The sequence below is a fragment of the Podarcis filfolensis genome (genome assembly GCF_964270895.1).
Source record: "Podarcis filfolensis genome assembly, chromosome: 2".
In the NCBI taxonomy this organism is placed as follows: Eukaryota; Metazoa; Chordata; class Lepidosauria; order Squamata; family Lacertidae; genus Podarcis; species Podarcis filfolensis.
In genome coordinates, this window is record NC_139605.1 from 84382260 (window position 1) to 84407960 (window position 25701).

At 43.2% G+C, this 25701-nt stretch overlaps 1 protein-coding gene across 1 annotated transcript; it reads left to right on the forward strand.

The window, feature by feature from the left end:
* Positions 1-88: 88 nt before the first annotated feature.
* On the forward strand, positions 89-22327 carry LOC310755246 (cytochrome P450 2C20-like). The gene is made up of 9 exons (XM_083597751.1): positions 89-367; positions 1722-1884; positions 9870-10019; positions 15002-15162; positions 15825-16001; positions 16484-16625; positions 17207-17394; positions 17673-17814; positions 21085-22327. The coding sequence occupies exons 1-9, from the start codon at positions 191-193 to the stop codon at positions 21270-21272; spliced, it is 1488 nt and encodes a 495-aa protein (XP_083453877.1). The 5' UTR covers positions 89-190; the 3' UTR covers positions 21273-22327.
* The last annotated feature ends 3374 nt before the right edge of the window (positions 22328-25701 follow it).

Consider the following 25701-nt stretch of genomic DNA (forward strand, 5'->3'; position numbering starts at 1 on the left):
ATTCTTTTAATGAGTAACTAGCTCTTGCTAATAATTAAAAATCACATGGAAAAGAATAAAAACAGGGTTGGAATGTTAGAGATATTTCAGAGACAGGTTCGGCTGGGTCTCCAGCTGATGGCATTGCTTCCTTCCTGACTTTCTTAAGCATTTTCTTGGATTTCCGGCCTAAAGAAGAGCTCAGTGAAAGATGGAGGTGGTTGAGGCAGGGGCTTTGCTCCTTCTCTACCTGCTCTTCGCTTTACTCTTCTCCTCCTTCAAAATGTACAAGAAGAAAAGCCAGCTACCCCCAGGACCCACTCCCTGGCTCTTGCTGGGAAATCTCCTGCAGAAAGATGTCTTGCCCCTCTACAAGTTCTATAAAAAGGTGAGTTTCCCTGTCCATAAATGTCAATAGGATTTTGCCTAGAATAGTAGGACAGAGAGAGGAGGACACAAATTTAATTTCTTCCTTGTCTGGTCTGTGTATATCTGCTTGAGTCTGCTGCTTTGAGAAGCCTTCAGTTAACAAAATGGAGCTTATGATAGGAAAGTTCCCATCCTCTTTGTCTTTTCCCATGCTAGAAGGCTGTAGAGAGTATGGGGATCCATATGAACCAACCTGGACCTTCTTTTGTGCCTTCTCTGTGAGAACTCCATAGGGTGGCAACATGAGAATGGGCCTTTGCTGTGGTGGCTCACCATTTGTGCAATGCTCTATCCCAGGAAGCTCACCTGGTGCTTTCATTACATATCTTGGGACACCAGGCAAAAATATTCATTGTCACCCAGGCCTTTGGCTAATTAAGCAATCTATACCTTTTAAACTTGGGTGGGGGATATTGTTTTTGCTTGTTATTATGCTATGTATTTCTGTGTTTTTAAATTAATATTATTAATAATAATATGATGATAATAATATAATCCTCAGAATAAGAGCACTATAGAAATTTAAAAAGTAAAAAATAATGGATGGATGAATAGCAGCCATGAATTTTGATGGAGGTTAAAGCTACAGTTGATGGCCATATTATAGCTTGAGGAAATCTGTCTTGGTGGAACCGAGTGCCTACTACCAACTTTAACTGGTGTCCCAGCTGTGTCTCTATCTTATCAGCTGTTAAAACTGTCCATCATTACATCTAGCAGTCATGAATTCCAAACTCTGTGCTGTGTCTAAGAAGTACAGTCATACCTTGGATGTCAAATGGAATCCTTTCCAGGAGTCCATTCGACTTCCAAAACGTTCGGAAATCAAAGTACAACTTCTGATTGGCTGCAGGAAGCTCCTGTAGCCAATCAGAAGCCGCAGAAGCCCCATCGGACATTCAGCTTCCAAAAATATTTCGGAAACCGAAACAGTCACTTCCGGGTTTGCGGTGTTTGGGAGCCAAAACTTTTGAGAATTAAGCTGTTCAAAAACCAAGGTATGACTGTATTTCCTTGTGTTTCTCTTGAATTTCCCACCATAGAGCATCACTGGGTGACTGGCCAGGAAAGAGATCTTGTGTGATGGGAGAGGGAGCAAAACCTCTCTCTCCACTTCCTTCACACCATGACACTGTTACACACTGCTGCCTTGTCTCCTCTTACTCACCTTTTTCCTAAAAAAAGAAAGAAAGATCCAGATGTTGTGCCCAAGTTTGGCCCAGGGAACACAGTTTCTCCACCCGTGCCCTGAGGTATCTGTCCAAAGGAAGCATTGCCCAATGAACCTTGCTTGTCTTTGATTCTACTTTCAGCTCATTGATAAATATGGCCCCATATTTACTGTCTGGATCGGGCCAAAGCCCATCGTTGTGATTTGTGGATATGAAACAATGAAAGATGCTTTTGTGAATCATGCTGAAGAATTTGGTGGGCGTCCTGAAATGCCCTTCATAGACAGAGCGAACAACTATCGAGGTAAGGGATGTATTGCATTTCTGTGCTTACCTGTGTTAACCTAGGCCCTGCCACACTTCCCTGTCTATTATGCTCAGCAGTTATGCCATGTTTCAGGTACACAAGTAGAGCAGCCATGCTGGATCAAAATGGATGACATCATGCCATGTTTGGGACTTCCGGGTTGGTGCCATTGTTTAATGGCGGATTCCCTCCGAGCTCCGGAGGGAATCGGCTCCGTAGCGTCTGGGTCTGGCCGCTGCGGCGAAGCGGAGACCCTTAAAATCACAGGCGCGGATGCCTGTGAACACAGAGACTCGGCGGGCACCATTTGCGCCCCCCCAATCCGCGACGGAGCCTTTTTAAAGGCTTCGGAACGGAGGCAGGGTGGGGTGTGGTGCTGAGAGTACTCCCTCGCCTACGGAGTGAAGCCGCAAGCCATTGACAGAGAGCGCCAACTTCTTCCAAGACCGATTGGACTCTAAAACATAAACCCGTGAGTATTACGGAGATTGGAACCTTAAAAAAAAAAGTTTTTTAATTTTGGATTTGGAACGAGCGGGAAGGGGCTAAAAAGGAAGTCCACCCCCCCTCTTGTAAACAATTTAAAGCAAAGGACTGGGCAGCTAAGGTCGAGAGAATTTGTTTGTGTTTTTTAATGAAAAATCTTGACTTCACGGTTTTGACACGATAAGAAGATCTACTGGAGGATAAAAAGGATTTTGGGAGTTGAAATTTCATCCCCCCCCGAGACCCGGGAACGTCCCATGAGAAAGCCTGGTGCGTTGAAGATTTTGACAGCTGTCAAGTGAGCTGCTAGTCAGCTAGTTGTCAGCTGGAAAAAAAAGAACATTGTTTCTGCTGTTCTTGCTGGTTTAGTTGGTATAATTTGTTGAAAACAAGGAGGACTGTTACAAAATAACTGGACTTTTGGTTTCGAGCTGAAAGGAATATTAAGGAGCTAAAATCCCCCTAGAGGGGTAATAGGGACACTACATCATAAAAATGGCTGGAGTACGTAAATTTCAAGCAGAATTGGACAGAGCACTCGTTCTCTTGGGAAACTTGCAAGAGGAATACAATGCTTTGTCTACAGAGGTATCATTACTACACTGGACGGTAAACAACATTTTTGAGTCTGATAAGGACTTGAAACAGGAAGCCTATTCTACTGAACAAATAAATGAAACTGAAAGTGCAGACACGATGGAGCAATATGTGGTTTTTGAAGAAAATGAAGGAGGAGCAGGAGATTTGCAGGAGTTAAAGGAGAGCTACATTATGAGGCCTGACATGATGACAAAAAAGGACAATAAAAATTGGATGTGGAAAGCCTGGTCTGAATGGGAGTCTGGAAAATGGAGAGACCCTCTTAGGAGGAGATCTGAAGACCTGAGGATTACAAATTTGTTGAAGGGGAAAGCTGGAGCTTTGGGGACATTTGGATTTGAAAGAAATTTGAAACAAGAGTTGGAGCACCCCATAGGCTTTGCTTTTAAGGATGGAGGACCGGCTGGAAGCAACATGGATTCTGTTGGGCCGGAGCTCCTCAGAGATTTGGGGCTTAATATCAAAGACTATCAAAGAGACCGGCAGAAAGGAACTGAAAGAGATATAAGGGCCTCGGACGTGAGGTCTCCAGGCTAAATAAATAACATAAAGACTGATGGTTATTGGTTGGGGACTGGAACCGGGAAAAGGGTGGGTGGAGGTTGGGAATCCAAAGGGTACATAAGGATAATTTGCTTTTTATACTTTGTTAGTGGTAAGGAAATTGGGTAAATCGTGGAAGGGAAATTTTGGTCGACTTTAGGAAAAAGGTCTAAGAATAAATAATGAGGTATAAGTATTGATGTATAACTCTAAAAAGGTAAAACTGGTTTTTTCTTTTTAAATTAATTGAAAATAAGGTTGCTAAAGATAAATTGAGGAAATGGAAAAAAGAAGTAAAATAAAATAATAGTATGTTAGAATAAATGTTTAAGCTAAGGTAAAGAAATAAGTTAAGGACTTGCTGAATTGACAATTTAAATTGGAATATAAGAAGGGGAGGCGCGAGGAGGTCTGAGAAATAAGGTTAAGAATTATAAGTAACAGAAACTTTATGTGTTTTTTCTATTTTTTCTTTTTTGTGTTTAGTTTTGAATATTATGTATTTTTGTGTTTTTTGTTTTGTTTATTTTTTGGTTTTTTGTATGTTATGTGTTTCTTGAAAATGCTAATAAATATTTTATAAAAAAAAAAAGACATCATGCCATGTTTGTGTCTTCTGTATCAGCTGCTTGGATCTTTGTGAACATGTTTGTAGCTTTAGGTTCGATGAATGGTGTGGCGTTTGCCCTCCTAGGTGTGTGACATCATACTGGCTTCATAAGGAAAGGGTTAACTAAGTGTAAAATGATTAACCAATAGGAACCCAAGGGAAGGAGTTAGAGTTAGAGTTGTTAAGAAATCAGTCTGGAGTTAGAGAAGAGAGAGGGAGGATAAGTCTGGGGTTGGGATAGTCTGATGTGAGAGAGTGAGAGAATCTGTTAAGTGGAGTCAGTCAAACAGTTGAGATAATCAGTCAGAAGGTATTGGGAAGGTATAGGCCGGTAAAGAAACTAAGGTTAAGAAACTGACAAGAAAATTATCTGAGAAACCACAGTGGTGGCACAGGGATCAATAGACCGTCAAACATCTGGGGACCCTGTGTGATCGCCACAAATGGAGACCTTGGCATTGTGAAAAGAGTAACAGAGCAACAGACATATGAAGCAGTGGTTGATCATACTGAAATGTGTGATGGGACACCTATTGCAGTGTCATACCTGTTAAAGGGGCAGCTAAATTTCTTTTTTTCACGTGCCTGTCTTGCAAAGTGAATCAAACACCTGATGAAGTTGGTGGGGCTGAACATGACATTTATTTCACAAGATTCTCTTTCTTTTATGGAAGCAGTTCTAAATGTGCCTGTCTTGCAAAGTGAATCAAACACCTGATGAAGTTGGTGGGGCTGAACATGAGATTTATTTCACAAGATTCTCTTTCTTTTATGGAGGCAGTTCTAAATGTGGTTTCGCCTCATTCAGGAACAACAGCGTTCTAGCAGCCCATTCTCCCAGGAGCCATCCAGCTGTCCTTTTTATTGCGCATTCATGATTATTTGTACTCATGATGACATTGGAGTAGTTATACGCAATCCTGTTTCCAATACTGTTTGCACTTCCAAAAGTTCTGAGGTGGACACACTGTTTTGTTCCAGTCAGTGCACGTCCCATAGCTTCCTGTTCAAATCATGTAGCTTGTTATAGCCCAAATGTTCAAGTGTGTGTGGCTTTTGTTGCACTACAGTATATACAATGTATGTATGTAAATTTTATGAAATAAATAAATGTACCTGTCAGGATCTGGACTGAGGAGGAATGGTGGGGACCACCCCCCGAACCTTCCCGAGAACAGGAGCACAGTATAGATTTAGAACAGTGATTTGCAGAAGGGCATAGTTCAGAGACTGCAGAGGGGAAATGCTGGGGAATATTGGGAGAGGAACAGCAGGAAGAAGAAACACCGGGGGAGAGACAGCTGACAGACTCAGTGTCTTTGGAAAGCATTCCTGAGCCACCCTCTCCCAGGAGTAGGCATGCATTGAGAGTAGTAGAACAGAATGCTCAGAGGCAGAAAGCCCAGATCAGCCGGCGCAGGGATGACGTAGGATAAGAAAGATAGAGGGGGTTGGAATTTACTTGGAGCAATGCCATTATTTAATAGGCACTACATTCCTTTCTCTCTCTGTGTGAATACTGAATAAATTACGTGGTAAGGACTCTTCTTGTTACCTGCTTTTTTGGCTGCCACTGGGGGAGGGATAGGATTCCCTGAACCTTGACAGTATCCCTCCAGATGGCAATAATGTAATAACACTCAGGAAGTATTGGGGAACAACTAATAAAGCTGAATTCTGCCACTAATGTGAATTTACTGCATCAGCAACATGTTGCAGCATATGCCTGCAAAACCCCGCACAAAACAAGCTGCAGGTGCCCTAAGAGATATAGCAACCATTCCTTAAGTTAATTACTCCAAAAGAAGTTTCATTGCCTAATTAAATAACACTTTCTTTGTGCCTTCAGCTGGTTGAGAAATATGGCCCTGTGTTCACAATCTGGATGGGACCCAAACCTATGGTCGTGCTTTGTGGATTTGATGTGGTAAAAGATGCTCTGGTGGATCATGCTGAAGCGTTTGGTGGGCGTATTAACAGCCCCATCATTGATCGAGTGACCAAAGGCCATGGTAGGCTATTTCTTCTTATTCTTTATGTATAGTTTAGCTCTACTTTGATTTGTAATTCAGTCCCCAAAAATGTGCATGATAATTAGCATCATGTATAGGAAAGAAAGAAAAGAAAGAAAGACAAACACTATCAAGCAAGGCATTATTTTTTGCTGTGGCTTGCTTCTCCAAAGAACCATTTTTGAAAATCAATTCCCCCCAAAGATCCAGGGAAGCTGTCCCCTATGCAATCAACAGTGTGGGCTACAGGCAGGCAAGGTGATGCCATGCCTCTTACCATCCATTATTTACTTTGTTATGTAGCACTGGACATATTTATTCAACCAAAGAAACAAAAATCCCTTACACAACAAAGGACTGGGCTCTTGGGGGCAACAATTAGTTGCCAGATTGTATCTACAAATGGGGATATAATTTTAAAGTGGAAAGCACCAGAACTACCTTTTCATGTAGAAACTTCCTGCTGGTTCCTGTTAGGTCAAGAACTGACAAAATGACCTTCACCTCTTTCCCCCCCAGGGATAGTCAACTCTAGTGACATAGAATGGAGAGAGCTGCGCAGATTCACGGTTATGACACTGAGAAACTTTGGAATGGGGAAGAGATCAATGTCTGAGAGGGTGCAGGAGGAAGCTGTTTGCCTGGTGGAGGCACTGGCGGCTACAAAAGGTAATCTAGCTCATTAAAAAATAAAACTGAGAAAGCACTATCCCAGGGCAAGGAGATGATATTTATTAAATTGAATATAGGAATGGGCACTTATAGTAGGTAAGCTTCTGACATAGTTAGAATATGTGGCTGTCGGGCTCAGTGGCAGCAGGGAGGCAAGCTTTTCCCATTTGTCCTTTCAACTCTCTCCACGCTCATGTGAACCCCAACTCATGTGTTGTACTTCCACCATAATATTTTCACTAATCCAGTAATGTGAGAGAGTCTACCTACACTTCTTAGGTGTGCACACTGAAGATCATACTGTGTGCAAATTGTTTCAGTGAAAGTTGTTGGGCTTATTTTTATTTAGTGTCAACATGGCCTTGTGAGCCACCTGAAACTCTGTTGCAGGCAATGCTAACAGAATCAGCATCAGATAAGTTAATTAAGTGGAATGTTACAGCAAAGAAATGAAGGGGGCGTTGATTATTTGGACTGTGGATGGGGTAGGTGGTGGTGGTGGGGAGAGAAGGAAACCCAGTGCCTCTTTTTTCTGCCTCTCACCTCCCAAAATTATGTTTAATTGCAGTTTTAAAATAAAAATTAACACAGCCCCACGAACTGATTTAGGACTGGATACAATTTGAGTGTTGCCCAGGTTGCCCTGAATATTGGGTCAGAGCCAATTTGTGGACCCAGATTCAGGCCTCACATCAGGTCGGTGTCGGGGTACAGCTGTGCACTTTACTACTACTTTTAATTTCTTTAACATTTGGTTCTTAGGACTGATGGAAATGCAATCTACACAGGGATCAATAGACCGTCAAACATCTGGGGACCCTGTGTGATCGCCACAAATGGAGACCTTGGCATTGTGAAAAGAGTAACAGAGCAACAGCCATGAAGCCAAACAAAAAACAAAAAACCAACTGATAGCACAAGATGTTTTGGCAAAGCAGTGCTTGAGTGTGTGAAAAAGTGACCTGTGTGAAGAACTGCTGATATAGCATTGGCGCAAGTTGTTCCTTCCCCCCTATTCCAGATAGATTATCAGAGGGAAATTTTGTGGGGAAGTCCAGCTCATGCTGCTGATTGATATGCAGCCTGCTCTTCTTTCTTGGCTGCTGCTCTTTCTTTTTTCAGGATGATGGTGATCTGATAGCTCAGTTGGCAGAGAATGAGACTCAACCTCAGGGTCGTGGGTTTGAGTCCCACATTGGGCGAAAGGTTCTTGCATTGCGGGGGATTGGACTAGAAGACCCTCGTGGTCCATTCCATCTCTACAGATCTATGGTTCTGTCAATGTTTTATCTCCCTTTCTTCTTCTTTTTGCTAGCTGCCTCTTTTCATCCATTCATCATTTGATTTGTATGCCCCTTTTCCACAAATAAATCACGTTCAAAATGGCTTACAAGAAAAAAAGAATACATTTCAAACACTACAAAAAAATTCATGATAACATAGCAAAAAAACAGTAACAGCTTCATAATACCATAGCAAAATGTTTAGCAAATATACCACATTTCAATACGATAGATAAAGATATATAGTCAGGTGCTGGTTGTGGTTGCTCATGAGTAACCAGGCAGGACTCCGACCTGTCTTTTACAGGTTTTATTGGTGCAAACTATTTACAGTGCAGAACCCCAAAGTTCATGTCTGTCTTAGTCGCTTGCAGATTCCGGGAGTGGCCCCTTCCGTTTTCTCCCCCAACATAAGAACTTAGACACCCCAAATCTCCGCCTCCCCTCCTTACGTTTCACCCCTCTGCGCAAGCTGGGCAACGGAAACTGCATGTCTGTCTCAAAACATCTGGAGGGCCGAGTTTGAGGAAGCCTTGGCTAGAGGGAGTTAGGAGTTACATTATTAGATTGATTGCTTTGTCATCTTATATGCACATTATAGCCATTTGCTTAAATTCAATCATATGTATCTTGCTTTATTTTGAAATATTATATCTTATTAGTTAATATATAAGTTCCAGAAACTTTCATGATTCCAATTCCTATCATTTGATAATACAATTAATGTTCGTATAGTAATAAACTGAGTGATTCCTTTAATTTGAAATCGGATATCTTTGATTTTTATTGTGTAAGGTTTATTCTTGCTGCACTGAGATGCTACTGACCAGATTTGAACCTTGACTGTAATTCAATGAATACTGGTGCAATGGCCAGGTTTTGGCATGATTTGTACTAACAATGAATAACACCTGATCAAACTCCATTTTGATTTGAGATGCAATTCCCAGTTTCAAGGCTCTCAACACTAGGAATTAATAACATGTCAAAAAAAGCGGTAGTTACCAATTTCCCACAGCCTCAGGCAAAGAAAAAGAAAAAGTTTGAAAAGGAACTTTATGCAAACCAGCTGCTTTTCCTATTCAGGGAAGTTTCCCTTCCCCAATCCTGGGTAGAACCAGATCTAAATACTGGCAGATGTTTTAGTCCCTGCTCCTCTGTCCATAACAGGGATTTAATGGCAGATGTGGCATGATGTGAATGCACAGAGATCTCTCTCCTCCAGCACCAGGGCTAGTGCACTGCCCTATAATTAGTCAGTATGAAGTCTTGGTGACCTAATATACAGGGGAACTTTCAGTTACGAGTTATATTATTTACTTTGATTGATTACATTGTCAGTGCTACTTATTAGTATACAGGCACATTATATCCAGATTGGGGCAATTAAGTGGATTGTTTTAAAGTGGGTTTGCTGAGCCTACGAGCTCAGCAAACCCACTTTAAAACAACTGGACTTTTAGTGTTGAATGTTGGAGGGTATGCAGTAAACACAGTTTATGACAGAAAGTGCACTATACTGTGTGAGATAAGTATTGATTGGTGGGAAGTCTGTGCTGTGCAAGCAAAGAGCAATGAACGTGCACCAGTTGTATAATCTCAGTGCAAGGGAACCGCAAACAAATCATGCTGAATGCTGAATAAACCAGTTGTCTGGAACCATCCCTGTTTGCAATTACAAATGGGAATATAGCTTGAAGGAGGAAGGCACCATCTCTTATATTGAAACTTCCTGCTGGTTTCTGTACATTGAGCTCTCCACCTGTTTCCTTTCAGGAATGGTCAACAGAAATGAGGCAAAATGGAGAGAGGTGCGCAGGTTCACATTATCCACCCTGCGGGAATTTGGGATGGGAAAGAAAACAATGTCTGAGAGGATACAAGAGGAAGCCCTTTGCCTGGTAGAAGAATTGGTAGCCACACAAGGTACTCTTGAGCCATACGTCTTCCAAAGAAAATTCTGCCATCCTTCAATGCAGGAAGTGGGGTTTTATTTTGTTATTGTTGTTGGTGATTGTAATTTGTCTCTTCTTACTTCAGACCTCTCCGATTTTAATTCTCTCTTTAAATATTGGGCAAGCTTTATATTCTTTTTGGGGGTGGTGGTTCTATGATTAATTTGTTTTTAAAGCTAAGTGTCAGGGGTCTGCCTTCAAGGGAGGGGGGAGAGACAAGAACGTACAGACAGCCTCCTCCTTTGTTGAGCAGCTGCACCTCGTCAGTCTGGTGAAAGCGAGTCTTTAGGAGAAAAGGACGACGAGAGAAAGGGGGGGAGGATGCAAAGGCTCAGTCAGGCTGAGATGAGCCACGACACCGCTTCCAGGGAGTTGGACGTGCCTCTTCCATTGCATAGTTTTCACCAGGGAATTACACGTAAGGAAAAGAGGCGGAGATGGGGTTCTCCCGGGCTTATATGCTGGAGGGCAAACAGGAAGAAGGCACTTCCGGAATCTGCTGGTGATTGAGGCAGACATGGATTTTGGACCTCTGCACTGTACATAGTTTTTGCACTCAATAAAACCTATAAAACCCTCCCAAAACTAACCTACCTATTCCAATCCCTCCCAATCTGGATCCCCCAAACCCAACTCCGCAGATGGGAGGGAAAACTACACTCCTTTATCTTCTCACACAAAAACCCAACAATAAGCCCCAAATACCTGCACCTCCCCACCTCAGAAGGAGGATGGGGAATCCCCAACATAGAAGGATATTATACTGCCAACCATATGCGCCATATAATCCCATATATACTAGAAGATGAGACAAAACAATGGATACACCTAGAGAGGGACACAACTGAAAATACCTGCACCACAGCATACCCTCTCCTCCCGAACAAACTAAGGAAAATTCCCACAACACTTAACAGGTACACACAGACCATGCTCAAGGCATGGAAAACAGTAATAGGCAAACTATCCCCAACCCCACTAATTCCCCTGGCATACCACCCATCATTCCAACACGCAGCACAAAACCTCCAGATTAAAACCTGGCAAACCAAAGGCCTATATCGCCTAACAGACTTCTACAAAAATATCAAACCTTTATCAACACAAGAAATACAAGACAAACTAGAAGACACCCAAATGCCCTGGTTAACACATCACCAATTACATGCCTTCTTAATAATAATAATAATAATAAATTTTTATTTATATCCCGCCCTCCCCAGCTGAAGCCGGGCTCAGGGTGGCTAGCAACAATAAAATAAGAAAACATTTTAAAATCATTTCATTAAAAATAAATAAAAATAAAATACTTCAAATCAAATTGAAGGCAACCACTGGGTAGAGTTCTGAGAAAATTGCCAAAGGAGGGGGTCAGGCTGTGCCCTGGCCAAAGGCTTGGCGGAACAGCTCTGTCTTGCAGGCCCTGCGGAAAGATGTCAAATCCCGCAGGGCCCTAATCTCTTGTGGCAGAGCATTCCACCAGATTGGAGCCACAGCCGAAAAAGCCCTGGCTCTGGTTGAGGCCAGCCTACCCTCTCTGTGGCCTGGGACCTCCAAGATGTTTTTGTTTGAAGATCGTAAATTCCTCTGTGGGACATACCAGGAGAGGCGGTCCCGTAGGTACGAGGGTCCTAGGCCGTATAGGGCTTTAAAGGTTAAAACCAGCACCTTAAACCCGATCCTGTACTCCACCGGGAGCCAGTGCAGCTGGTATAGCACCGGGTGAATGTGATCTTGCAGCGAGGACCCCGTAAGGAGTCTCGCTGCAGCATTCTGCACCCGCTGGAGTTTCTGGGTCAGTCTCAAGGGCAGCCCCACGTAGAGCGAGTTACAATAATCCAGTCTGGAGGTGACCGTCGCGTGGATCACAGTGGCTAGGTCAGGGCGAGAGAGGTAAGGAGCCAACTGCTTAGCTTGGCAGAGATGAAAAAATGCCGCCTTTGTTATAGCTGCAATCTGCGCCTCCACAATCCAGCAGTAAAATCAGCAGCAACTAGGCCGCAGACAACCTTTGAAAACCTCCTTTTAACAACAAAGGGACACGGCAGAGGAATGGTATCCGCAATGGTATCCGCAAACAAAATACTACTACAAAATCCCACGAATTCCCTAGACGCAATCAAAAAACAATGGGAGGATGACATAGGCTATGAGATTAACCCCACTCAATGGACCAAAATGTGGACTAAACCCCCCTTTAAATCCATATCAATGAAAAGAAAAGAACTCACTCTGAAACTCACCTACAGGTGGTACCTAACACCAAGAAAACTAGCACTAATATGCCCAGGAACCTCACCAAAATGCTGGAGAGGGTGCACCTCCACAGGCACATACCTCCACATGTGGTGGGAGTGCCCCAAAATCCAACCATTCTGGACAACAACCGTACGAGAAATAAGTAAAATAACCAACCAAGTATTAGAAATCACCCCAGAATTGGCGTTGCTAAACATCTTTCAAGACAATAATGCCCACTTACACCACAAAGAACTCATAACCAACCTACTTTCAGCAGCCAGAAGCATCATAACCAGACATTGGAGAGACCTGTCAGGAGTAAGCATGGACCAATGGTACCCAAATAGTATGGGAAACAGCCCTACTAGAAAAATTAACCAATAAACTGAAATTGACACGGGGACAAATAGAAGAAGACACCTTCACCCTGGTATGGCTCCCCTTTATCACATTCACAGCCCAACAAGACAACAACAATAATCCACGAACAGCATACAAATCAATATGGCTAACCTGATCCAAAACACCCACCCACCCCACTCACACATGAAAACAAAGACCACCACAGCCAACCACAAATGAATAATCACACCCTAGGCCAACCCCAACCTCTCTCACCACCAAAGGAATACAAGCGAACAGCAAAGAACCTGCACAAGCAATGCTGACACCAAACCCTACATATAGTAAGTGAAGTAGAAACATTGCCACCCGACCCCACTCTCACCCATCTCTCCCCCCTTCACCTCTTTCCCCCTTTTCTTCCTAATGTCTCAACAAATGAAAGTGATTTGTAAAAATGTTACATGGGGAGAAAAAACACGAGAGAGAGACATTGCACACTTTTGTAAATCAACAAAATCTTTAATAATAATAAAAAACCCATAAAAGACAGATGGGAGTCCTGGCTGTTACCTACGTGAGCAACCACACATATTCCTCACACTAAGCTAGGGAATTTTTGTCACCTGCTTACTTGGTTGTTGAGACAGATAAGAAGGTAGTTCTTTCTCTCTCCTCCCATTGTCCTCCTGCCCTTGCGGCATCTGTCATGTTGATGCAGGGTGTAAGTACTTGAATTGGGAGTTACATATATGAAATGCAAACCACTCACTTGCAAAATGCAACCATTGTGTGTTGATCCAGATTTCTAACTAGACCAGTACTCAAAATGGTTTGCAACCAGTCTTTCTCACCCTGCTGTTTTCTCCCTTTATAATAAAAACAAAACAAAAGATCTTGCTATTGCAAAGGGAGGGTCAGAAGTGAGATGGGGAAACCCAATTTATTACCAGGCCAGAAGACTGCCATTTCCACAACACCATATCAAATATTTATCTATTTACCTATCTATTTCTTTTTTTAAATAAACTTTATTCCATTACTATATTAGAATAAATCACAAAACATTTAATACATTTAATACTTAAACATTAGATTTCACATATACGCACATAGGTTGGTGGTTCAAGCCCAAGCAGGGACAGCTGTGAGTGGGATTCCTGCATTGCAGGGGCTTGAACTAGATGACCCTCAGCTCCCCATTTCTATGATTCTGTGATCCTCACACTTCAACTGTACTTCTGTATTACTAAATATAATAAATATCAGAAGGTGTCATGTACAAGGAATTTAGGTAAAGGTAAAGGGACCCCTGGCCATTAGGTCCAGTTGTGGATGACTTTGGGGTTGCAGTGCTCACCTCGCTTTATTGGCCAAGGGAGCTGGCGTACAGCTTCCAGGTCATGTGTCCAGCATGACTAAGCTACTTCTGGTGAACCAGAGCAGGGCACGGAAATGCCGTTTACCTTTCCGCTGGAGCAGTACCTATTTATCTACTTGCACTTTGACATGCTTTCAAACTGCTAGGTTGGCAGGAACAGGGACCGAGTGTGGCGATCACACAGGGTCCCTGGACGTTTCACCATCTATTGATCCCTGTGCCACCACTTTATTTCTCGCTGCCACCACCCAGGCCCTACCTGGTAAAATACTGAGTCCAGTCAGGGTTAAATTGGAACATAAACTTCTGTTTATTTATTGGAGTTTAACAAGTGTGTGGTTTCATAAATGGTCTCAGTCAATTACAGTCATGGGGTCCCTATCCAGACCTATAACTTCCGCTACCTGCTCTCACTCACTAAACCACCTCTCACATTTTCACCTGTCTTCCTAGCTCTTAACTGTTCCTGACTCAGCTTTTTTCGCTGCACTAACTCAACCTATGCACAGACTCTATCCCAATTCACTCCCACTCCAACCAAACACCCAACTCCCATCGAACTCCCCCTTCGCCCCTCCCGGAGCTGATTTTATAGTTCCTCTGACTCCACCCCCCTGGGTTCTGATTAGGTAACCTATTTCACTATTTCACCTCCAGCACTCTCATATGTTAACGTCACACCGAGCAACGGGAGCTCACCCCATTGCTGGGATTCAAACCGCCAACCTTCTGATCAGGAAGCCCTAGGCTCTGCGGTTTAGACCACAGCGCCACCCGTGTCCCTTAAATTACAGGGAGATATCAAAAAGAAAATATATCAGTTTTGCCATAAAGGCAAAAGCATCGCCCCAGAGTGGCTGGAACAACCCAGTCAGATGGAAGGGGTATTTATTATTTTTATTATTATTTTTATTATTATTTTTATTATTATTACTACTACTACTACCAACTTGCCAGGCCCCACTCACTGTGTCTTGTTTTTCTTGCAGGGCAGGCCTTTGACCCAAGAAGAAGCTTCACATGTGCTGTTTCAAATGTCCTCTCTTCAGTTGTCTTTGGGAATTGGTTTGACTACAAAGATCCGGTGTTGCTGGAGAACCTGCGTATTGTGCAGGACTTCATGGGCTACCACCGTACTTTATCAATGCAGGCATGTCGTTCCTTCTGCATGCTGAACCTGGGGGTCTTACTTCCACCTCTGTGTTTCTGCTGATAACTATTTCTGTTCTCAAACAGGCATGCTTCCTCAAATTTACTTATGTCACCAGTAGGGATGTAAAATGTGGTTCAATTCATCTCAGTGTGACCTGTTACAGGTCTTTCTCCTACATAAGAAACTGCAATCCAAATCAGTTCTTCACCCCAGTGGCCTGTCTTTATGCAAATAATGCCAAAAATATCATCACATTTTTGTTAAAGTTGTAAGTTTACATAAAATGCCGTGTTTGAATGCCGTAACCTTAAGCAAAAACGTTGCACTCTGACAAAAGCATCAGAGAAGGCTCCTATTTTTCTATTGGAGTGAGATAAGTGACCTGATGACTCATTTCTGGATACAAGAGTGGCAGAGCTCTCACAGCAGGAAGCTGAAACTTGAAAAGTCTCTGTATGTGCTTGTTGGACATGACTACTACTAGTAGTAGCAGCAGTAGAAGCAGCAACAGCAGCAGTAGCAGAGAAGTTCCAAAAGCCACATTAATTTAATAACCTCTGAACGAGAGAGGCAAATACAGTTTATCTCATTTCTCATTTATCTCATTTATGATTGCCTTTTTATCTCATCTCCTCATTTCCCCATTGCTTCTGTTCCAGATTTATAATTTAGTCCCAGGAATCATGGCTTACCTACCTGGACAGCACAGGAAGATATTAGCAGACTGTGAAAAAATGAAGGCCTTCATTCGTGAGAGGGTGGAGTCCCACAGGAGGACACTGGATCCTCAGAATCTCCGTGACTATATTGATTGCTTCCTTATCAGGTCAGAGAAGGTAGGGAGATCCACAACTTTCTTTCCCTACATTTCTGAGATGCCCCTCATTTGTAGTTAATTTGAAACTGTCCCTCATTGTTGTTGCACTCCCTCATTCTGAACCACTGTCCCTCTCTTGGCTTTGGTGGCTGCTAAAGTCCATCTCCAAACTAATCTCAGATGGAAACATCTTTCCTCCAGTTTATTTAGACATCAACCCAGGCAGGAGAAACACAGTTGACCAAAATGAAATCATACATGAGATTGTGGCCTGAAATTCTCCCCCCCCCCCACTGGTTCTCAATGATGTCTTTATATTCAACAATATCTTTATATTGCAATAAGCAATGTACATCTTGTGTTTGAATTTAACACAGTTCATTCCATTTATAGCCTTGAGAAGACAAGGTCATGACAGACCAGACCACCAAGGTTATTGTGTGGAATAGGATGAGATGTTTCAATTTCTCCACCCTCCTTTCCCTTCTGCCTTGTTTACAGAAACAAACCAATCCTGAGAATATCTACAGCACCGAAGAGCTTGTCCAGTGCGTGTTTGGACTCTTTATTGCTGGGTCAACAAACTCAAGCACTGCCTTAGTCTTCAGCCTCCTTTTGATGGCTAAATTTCCACACATTCAAGGTACTTAAATGGCCAAAAGATCAGATTTGCTCTGCTATCCAACACAAAATCTTTCAAAGGTCACTTGCAGTAAATTCAACGAAACAGCAAAATATGGACTATTTCACTAATATAGTAATAGTGATATGGTAAAAAAAAAACAAGTAAAGAAAATATCAATGAACAATTGGAAGTTGCATCATAAAAAACAGCAAAGCTGTTCAGAGGCAGTAAGACTTACTCATAAAGATCATTGCAGAACAAAAAAAGTATTTCTACACCTCTAAAGATGTCAGACGAGGAGGTTTGAATGAGGGTTAACTTTAGCCTTAGTTTCTAAGAAGAGAAAGATGATTTGACATACAATTTTTTATATTTTCATGCAGCTTTCCACTCAGATGAATCCCAAAGTGACTTACAAACAATTAATAATAATGGCATGATAGAACATAGTAGAAAATCACAAATACAGCATAAATCATATGAATAATTCACAGATATTCAGATGATGCTCCCTGCATTTTGGAAGAGAAATTGCTGTGTCAGCTGAAAAGCAGCTCCAGAGTTCCGGAAGTACATTTTCTGAATGCTTTCCATTGTAGCGAAAGTTCAACAGGAGATTGATGAGGTGGTAGGTGCCAACCGCATCCCTGGCATGGACGATTGGGTGAGGATGCCCTTCACAAATGCCGTTATCCATGAGACTCAACGATTTGAAAAAGGGAGCCTTGAGGGCTTCCCACGTGCAACGACGTGTCGTACAGAGTTCCGGGGCTACATCATCCCACAGGTGTGATTCACGCATGGAATGATCAGTTTACTATGGGGAGGAAAAGGGAGGGATTTAGCATCACATGAAGGGCCTTGATCTGCCATAGTTCCAGGCAGTGTGGAGACAAATCGTAGTAAGTTCCCCCCATCTACTCCATTTCTGGTGATTTTTCAGAATGCTGTGCAGTTATGTGAGACAGACTGCTTCAGCAATCACTGTCTTTCTGAAAAGAATGTCCTTTCTTATATGACTGTGAAACCAAAACAAATAATGCAACGTCTATCTTCTCCTTGAAGTCCACCACTGTGGTTCCAATGCTCACAACTGTGCACTATGACCCTCTCCAGTGGGAGACTCCAGAAAAGTTTAACCCTGGACATTTCTTGGATGAGAAGGGTCAGTTCCGGAAAAGAAATGCCTTCATGCCTTTTTCTGCAGGTGACTTGATTCTCGTGTTGTGGGGTTGGGGCTGGTGGCCGGTGTTTGGGTAGGAGTGGGATGCTGGGAGAAATCTGGTCATTCTAGGAGATAAATAAATGCTGGAATTGGAGTGGTGGAATGAGGGGCAAGGATATTTCTCCTGTTCACCTAATATTTGCTTTGGACCTAATATGCATATGTGAAGCCATTGAGCAAGGGTTTCTACACACAAACTCACACAGATTTGCATAAAACTGTTTTGGTTCTGCTTTTCAAATGAGAGCAATTTCACACACACAGACCCCAGAAATAGGTCACATGTTGTCTAAGTTCTTGGCTTTATCTGTATGAAGAGGTCCCACACATTTGCTGTCTTACACTGAGTTCCTTGGATCTTCTGTTGCCCTAATGACTCATTAAAAGGTAAAGGGACCCCTGACCATTAGGTCCAGTCGTGGCCAACTCTGGGGTTGTGGTTCTCATCTCGCTTTATTGGCCAAGGGAGCCGGCGTACAGCTTCTGGGTCATGTGGCCAGCATGACTAAGCCGCTTCTCGCGAACCAGAGCAGCACATGGAAATGTCGTTTACCTTCCCGCCAGAGCGGTACCTATTTATCTACTTGCACTTTGATGTGCTTTCGAACTGCTAGGTTGGCAGGAGCAGGTACCAAGAAATGGGAGCTCACCCCATTGCGGGGATTTGAAATGCCGACCTTCTGATCGGCAAGTCCTAGGCTCTGTGGTTTAACCCACAGTGCCACCCGCATCCCAATGACTCATTACTTCCAGGCTATTACCTGAAAAAGAATGTTGGTCTGGCTTAATTAGCTTTTAAAACATGCTGTAATGGTTCTAGGGGTTGCTCGTGCGTAAATCGGTGCCACACCTGGCTGGGTTATCAATACCTTACAATACATAGGAAAGAAAAAACAAAAACAAAAAACAATACAGTAAAACAAAAAGAAAAACAAAAACAATTAAAAACACATCCAATATTTCCACATCTTTATCTTTCATTTACTTGTTTCATCGACCTCCTCACACCTCCCTTTTTTGTATTCTAATTCAATTGGCTATTTCAGCAAATCCTTTCCATCTTACTCAATTTTTGTTCTATAATTTATCTTAACACAATCTAACCTTAAATTTTCCACTTTGACCCATTAACAATCTATTTTTACTTAATTCTTTGTAACATTTCTGCTAAAGCCATGTAACTTCATTCCAGCATCCTTCTAACATTCATTAATTTTACAGTATTTCTGTAGATAGACTTGAAATTTTTTCCAATCTTCTTCCACCAACTCTTCTCCCTGGTCTCGGATTCTGGTTGTCACCAGCAGTCCCTTAACTTTGATGGGGTGCCCATTCGGGAGTTCTAGCACCACTTCTATGGCTATAGCTGCCTTAGGAGGGTCAGGCTGGGGCACTTCTATTGGTTGCTGGCCTGGCTGCTGCCCCTGCTGGTTGGCAGCCAGGCGTTGTCGTTTCCCTGCGTCTGCCCTTCCTCCCTCTTCTCGTCGCAGCCAGCAGCCCCCACCATCCCTTGCTAGGCTTTTCTTTGGGTGCAGACCTTAGCAAAATGTCCTGGTCGTTGACAGAGGAAACACTTCTTGGTAGTTTTCCGCTCCTTTCCCTCCATTTTACGACCTTCACTGGAGTTTGAAACCTCTCTCTCACGCACGCCATCAATTTCCATTGGCTCCGCCACCTGGGAAGGCTGTCTCGGTATCTCAGGAATGCGGTAGTCATGGAAACGTTCCCTCTCATTTCCCGCTTCTCCTGAGCCCGCGTACGCCAATCGCAAGCACATCCTTTGTGAGCTCATCCAGCGACCGTGGTCGGGGAGCGCGGGATAACTCGTCTTTCACTGCAGGGGACAGACCCTCCTCAAACAACATTTGTATCGCTTCAGAGTCCAGATCCCACCTGAGCTGGTGGACTAACATCGCAAAACGCGACCAGTAGTCTCTGACAGACTGGCTCCCCTGCTTGCACCCCATCAGTTCCCGCCGAGTCACACTTTGCTCCACCTCACTGGAGTACATCGCATCCATTGCCTAGAAGAATTTCTTAAGGTCCTTCAAGGCATCATTTTGCGTCGCCATTAGGGGCCTGATCCATTCGCGCGCCCCATCCTGCAGATGCCCCACAATGTAAGCCACCCTCTCCCTGTCATCAGCAAAGTCATCTTTCTGCAGTTCCAAAGCGTACTGTACTTCCGTTCGGAAAGCATTGTAGTCTTGGGGCTTCCCACCAAACTTGTGAACCAGCCCCGGTACCTTCCTTGCGATGGGGGTGGATCTGACCTGTGCATCATGAGTCCGTCTTTCGTCCAGCCGCGCCGTCAGGATAGCTACATGCTGCTCCAAGTCTCGGTTCCTCTCGACCAGACTCCGCACTGCAGCTGGTTGCTCCGTCTCTCCAGCTGTCCCTGTTTGGCTCATCGTGCTGCCTCTCCGGGGCTGCGCACAAGCAACGTCAGTGACTGACGGATTGCTGTAATGGTTCTAGGGGTTGCTCGTGCGTAAATCGGCGCCACACCTGGCTGGGTTACCTTGGTGAACTCTTTCTGTCCGGACAGCCACAAACCCGTGGCTGTCTCAATCGCTGGCAGAATCCGTCAGTGGGCGTTTCTTGAACTTCTTCCAGCAAAGAAGCTCTTTGACGCCTAGTCGTCACCTACTCTCCCTGCGCGGAAGCCTTCTGCGCAGGGAGGGTGTGGGCAGCGGAGGACCCGTGCTCTCCCCGCTGGTCTCCGGCGAGGAGTCATGGAGCCACCTCGCCGATTCCCCCATCTGCCCCCCTTCTCCACTGGTGCTACGCTGATTTCCTTCCCCAGAAGACGGGCTGCTTCTCTCCCTCCCGGGATGCTCTCCAGAATCCCTCTGGAGCCCTCACTCTCCCTCTGGCTCCGATGGCAGTTCCCTGACACATGCCTATTCCAGATTAGCATCAAGCAGGTCTTCCAAGCCTGCTGTACTTTGATGCTACATAACATGTCTACAATGAAATGCCACCCACGAGTCAGAGAAGCAAGACAAACTGGAGACCAACAGTTCAAAAACCCACTTGCTGAACCACCTTGACCTTTCATGTACATAACAGTGTGCAAACAGAGAGCCGTAAACACCAACTGAGAATTGGCCCTATTGCTGCCCTTGTTATGCTTGCTTTGTTTTGTTTTGTTTTTTAAAAAAACTCTTAAATGCCAGCATTTGCTGTGTTTGCTGTGCACTATCTTGGTCTTTGGTTATTGATTGGCTCTGCCTTCTTTCTCTCTGCCAGGAAAACGGGCATGCCCAGGGGAAGCCCTGGCTCGGATGGAACTGTTCCTGTTCTTTGCCGTTCTGCTCCAGAACTTCACCTTCCAGCTGGTGGGAGATTTCAAAGAAATGGACGTAACATCATTTCATATGCAGTACAAAATGAAGAGCGCATGCTTACAAATGCAAGCCATTAGACGTTCTAAGTGATCTAGTGAGGTAAACTAAGCAGAAGGGATCAAGGCAGTGCCTCCAAAACTATTTGTAGTAAGTAGAATGGAAGCACTGAGAGATTTGAATCCAACAGTACTGAGGAAAACCAAATATTCCAAGCTTAGGTGGAACATGCCATAGGAGCCGCCCCCCAAGTAAAATATTTGAGGAGGCTGCCCCCCAAGTTGATAGATATTACCATTCAAATGGGGTTCATATGCCGTATCTTGTGATCAGTTATGCAGGGCAGGGCTTAACCCCCCCCCCAATATTTTATTAAGGTTAGCACCCCTGGACAAGGCAAAAATTGAACAGGCTAATCCAGATATTCTCAGACATCAGCTCCCATCATCCCAGCTAGTAATTGCTAGCAGGTTGCATGGGTGATAATGTGTTGCTATCCTCACTTTTTAATGCCACACATTGCCCATTATTCAATGCCAATTATTCACAGTAAACAGAACAGAAGTAAAACAAGGCTCCAAAAATGAATGGAATGTCAAGTGATAATACCTTTACAAGTGTGTGTGAAGCAGATACTGCAAAACAGTTTGTTGTTTAGTCGTTTAGTCATGTCTGACTCTTCGTGACCCCATGGACCAGAGCACGCCAGGCACTCCTGTCTTCCACTGCCTCCCGCAGTTTGGTCAAACTCATGCTGGTAGCTTCGAGAACACTGTCCAACCATCTCGTCCTTTGTCGTCCCCTTCTCCTTGCGCCCCTCCATCTTTCCCAACATCAGGGTCTTTTCTAGGGAGTCTTCTCTTCTCATGAGGTGGCCAAAGTATTGGACCCTCAGCTTCACGATCTGTCCTTCCAGTGAGCACTCAGGGCTGATTTCCTTAAGAATGGATAGGTTTGATCTTCTTGCAGTCCACGGGACTCTCAAAACAGTAAATTACCTGAATTATGAATTAAGGCTATGACAGTAATTTTGAAATATAATAAGGATCCTAACTAAATGAAATACTATGTCAATATATTTTCTTTTTGTTTTACAAAAGATATGTTTAGGAAAATAATAAATCTAGTTTTGCCTGAAAAACTAAAAACTAAAGCAGTAGTTATTATTATTATTATTATTATTACATTTCTACATGCAGCAAAAACATGCAATAATATCCGTTTCTTTGGGGGGGATTAAGAAATTTTAAAGATTGACATTAAATTCTAATCCAATCCGTAAATTCGTGAAGAAATCCATTTTTCAGTGTACCAAAAATAAATTGCCTTCAGAAATATATATATATTTCAGATACTTTTTTTAGCATCAAGAGAAAAGAAAATGCAGCTGTGTTGATTCTTTTATTGCTTAAAGCAGCCTTGGGGGAAAAGGTCCAACTGATTTTGGTGTTCTAATGTCAATATTGCAGACTGAATTACTATTACAGGCAAGAAATATTGTTAGTACCTTGGTATCTACATTAATTACAGAATTAGCTTATAATTTGCCCAGCTGGCTTGGTCTTTACCAGGTTTGGAAATAACAGAGATATGAGCATCCTACCATATAGATGGCAAAGAAGAGTAGGAATATAAATTCAATCAATCAATAAAAATGTATTGTGTGAGGGGAGTGCATAAAGTTTCCACTCTGTTCTACATGCCACACAAAGTTTTTAAAACACCCATAAGGATGCCCTCCAGTTAAATATTTTCCTAAACTAAAAAGCCAAAATTGAAGTGTTAAAAGATGAGCTCCTGTCAGTAAGATAATTTGCTTGAGTTTTACTTTTCCTTCCAGTTGGAGAATGTTGAAGGTTTTCACTGTGTCAGATGTGTAGTGGTTTCAGAAATCTGGAAAAAGAGCTCTCAATGTTGTTTTTTATTACAACAAAAGTTCAACAGTAGATCGATGAGGTGGGAGGTGCCAACCATGTCCCTGGCATGGAAGATAGGGTGAAGATGCCCTATACCAATGCTGTTGTCCATGAGGTTCAACGATAGGAAGAAGAGAGCCTTGAGAGCTTACCACAGGACACAATGTGCCGTACAGAATTCTAGGGTTACATTATCCCTCAGGTGTGTTTCACACATGGATTGATCAGATTACTACAGAGAGGGAAATGGGAAGATTTATCATCATGTGAATGGCCTTGATCTCCCAAAGTCCCAGACAGTGTGGATACAATATATGGTGATTCTCCACTTCAACCCCATTCATGGTGATTTTTCAGAATGCTGTGCAGCGACTTGTTTTTATGCAAGAGAACCGGTTTTAGAAATCACTTTCTGACAAAAGAGACAGTGATTTCTTTCTTCATGAAAGAAAGCTGTTTCCTATTATATTTATGTGTACTGTAATCTTCATCTTCTCCCTGAAGGGAGCTGCTGTCCACTGGTCACAACTTTGCACCTTGACTCTCACCATTGGGAGACTCCAAAAAAGTTTAACCCGGTCATTCCTTGGAGGAGAAGAGTCAATTCCAAAAATAAAAATAATAATAAATGCCTTCATGCCTTTTTCGGCAGGTGACCTGATGGATCCAGGTCTGATTGGGGTTGGTGGCATATGTGTGGGTGGGATTGGGGTGCTGGGAGAAATCTGGTAGTTCTAGCACAGGCATAGGCAAACGTGGCCCTCCAGGTGTTTTGGGACTACAACTCCCATCATCCCTAGTTAAGAGGACCAGTGGTGAGGGATGAAGGGAGTTGTAGTTCCAAAAAATCTGGAGGACCGAGTTTGCCTATGCCTGTTCTAAGAGATAAATAAGTGCCATTAAACTAGCTCTTCCAGTCCCTCACACTCACACTTCAGCTCAAAATTTGTTAATTGTTACACGTGTCTCAAGAAATCCACACATATGTGTGCTGTACACATGAGCTTTAAGCATTCTTGCAAGAGGGAAATCTTTTATGTGGTGCAACCGTGTCCCATCCTGGACAAGTATCTACACTCTGAGAGGCTTCCAACACATATAAAAACAAAATAAAACTATACAAGTCTGCTTTCAGATGCCTTCTAAAGATTGTAAAGTTACATCTCCATGACCCAGGGGCTGCATAACTCCATACCCCCCAACTTTTCTCTGATGAAAATAGGGACATCCTAAGGACTCTCCCTGGAAAATAGGGAAACTTGGAGGGTCTGTAAAGACTGTCTATCTTGATATATTTTCTTGTCATCATAAGCTTTTTAGAATTGTCCTTTTGTCTCTGGGTCATGTTGTCATGCCACACAACTGTTCCAATTCATTTTTTTTTAAAGTAAAATGCCATACTTTCTGTCTATACTTCCTGCCTTTAAAAATTACTTTTAATGCTATCGCCCACCCTCAAAAGGAATATGTCTATTCTCTTGACTGATTATTCTTACACAACTGGGTTGCCAGAGGGACTTGTGCTTAGCTACGAAGAATGTGGGAGATAATTATATAGAAGATGCCCAGGTCAGCATGTTTACTTGCTTGGGGTCGGGGGTGGGGTAGCAGCAGAAGAATGTGGAGAGAAGGAAGTCGCCTTTTGGGCTTTTTGCTCAAAATATGTTTCTTATCTCCCCCACCTCCATTCGTCGAAACAATGCAGGAAAAGATGTGCCTAATGAAGTTTGAATTACTTGAAAGGTTTTCTCACCACAGGCATGGAAGAACTGACAGAGTACATTTCTACCTGTTACTTAATGCTATAGATGCCAATAAAAAGTTTTCTCCAGCTGAATTTGAATACCTTTGAGGGGAAGAACCCTTGAAGGAGAGGAAAGCTGAACTTTCTCCTGCTTCCTCTGGCTTGGATTAAATTTCAATTTCATTTAAATTTCACAGCAAGAAAATAGTTCTTCCCCTACCCATCTGTAGTTCATGGATGATCTTGTTCTATACCAGGGTAGTCCAGCTTTTGATTGCAAGAGGGCTGCAAGAGTACTTTAACATGGAATCTATGGGTCACTCATTGCCATGCAGCACAGCAGGAGCGAGTGAGCCCAAAATTTGACAACCCCCAAACAAACTTCATGCTGCCTAAGCGTGGTGCTAGGCTATGGGAAGGACAAGGCGTAAGGCTCTGGCAGCATTCTAGAGCCCCCTCACTTCCTTCTCAAAGCTGGAAAAGCACTAACTAGGCTTTGTGATGGAGACAGGAGGACTCTGGGACCCTGTCAGAGCTGGCCTTCATGCCTCCTTCCTAAAGCCCAGCGCCTTGCTTTGAGAAAAGAATTTGAGCGCTGGGGGGGCCTCAAATGTTGCCAAGGGCCACCAAAAAGGACCTAGAGGTGAGGGCTGCATGTAACCCTTGGGCTGTGTGTTGGACGACAATGTTTTGCTAAGTTTGGTTACATGTTTTGTTGAGATAGCATAAATATTTTAAGGCACAATAAGATAACTCAGGAGTTTTTCCACAAATAAAGCTTAGCCCTAATTTTTAATTGATACGAAAATGTTCTAGAGGCAGGCATGACAATAAGTATTTCTCAAATATATTAACTTACTTA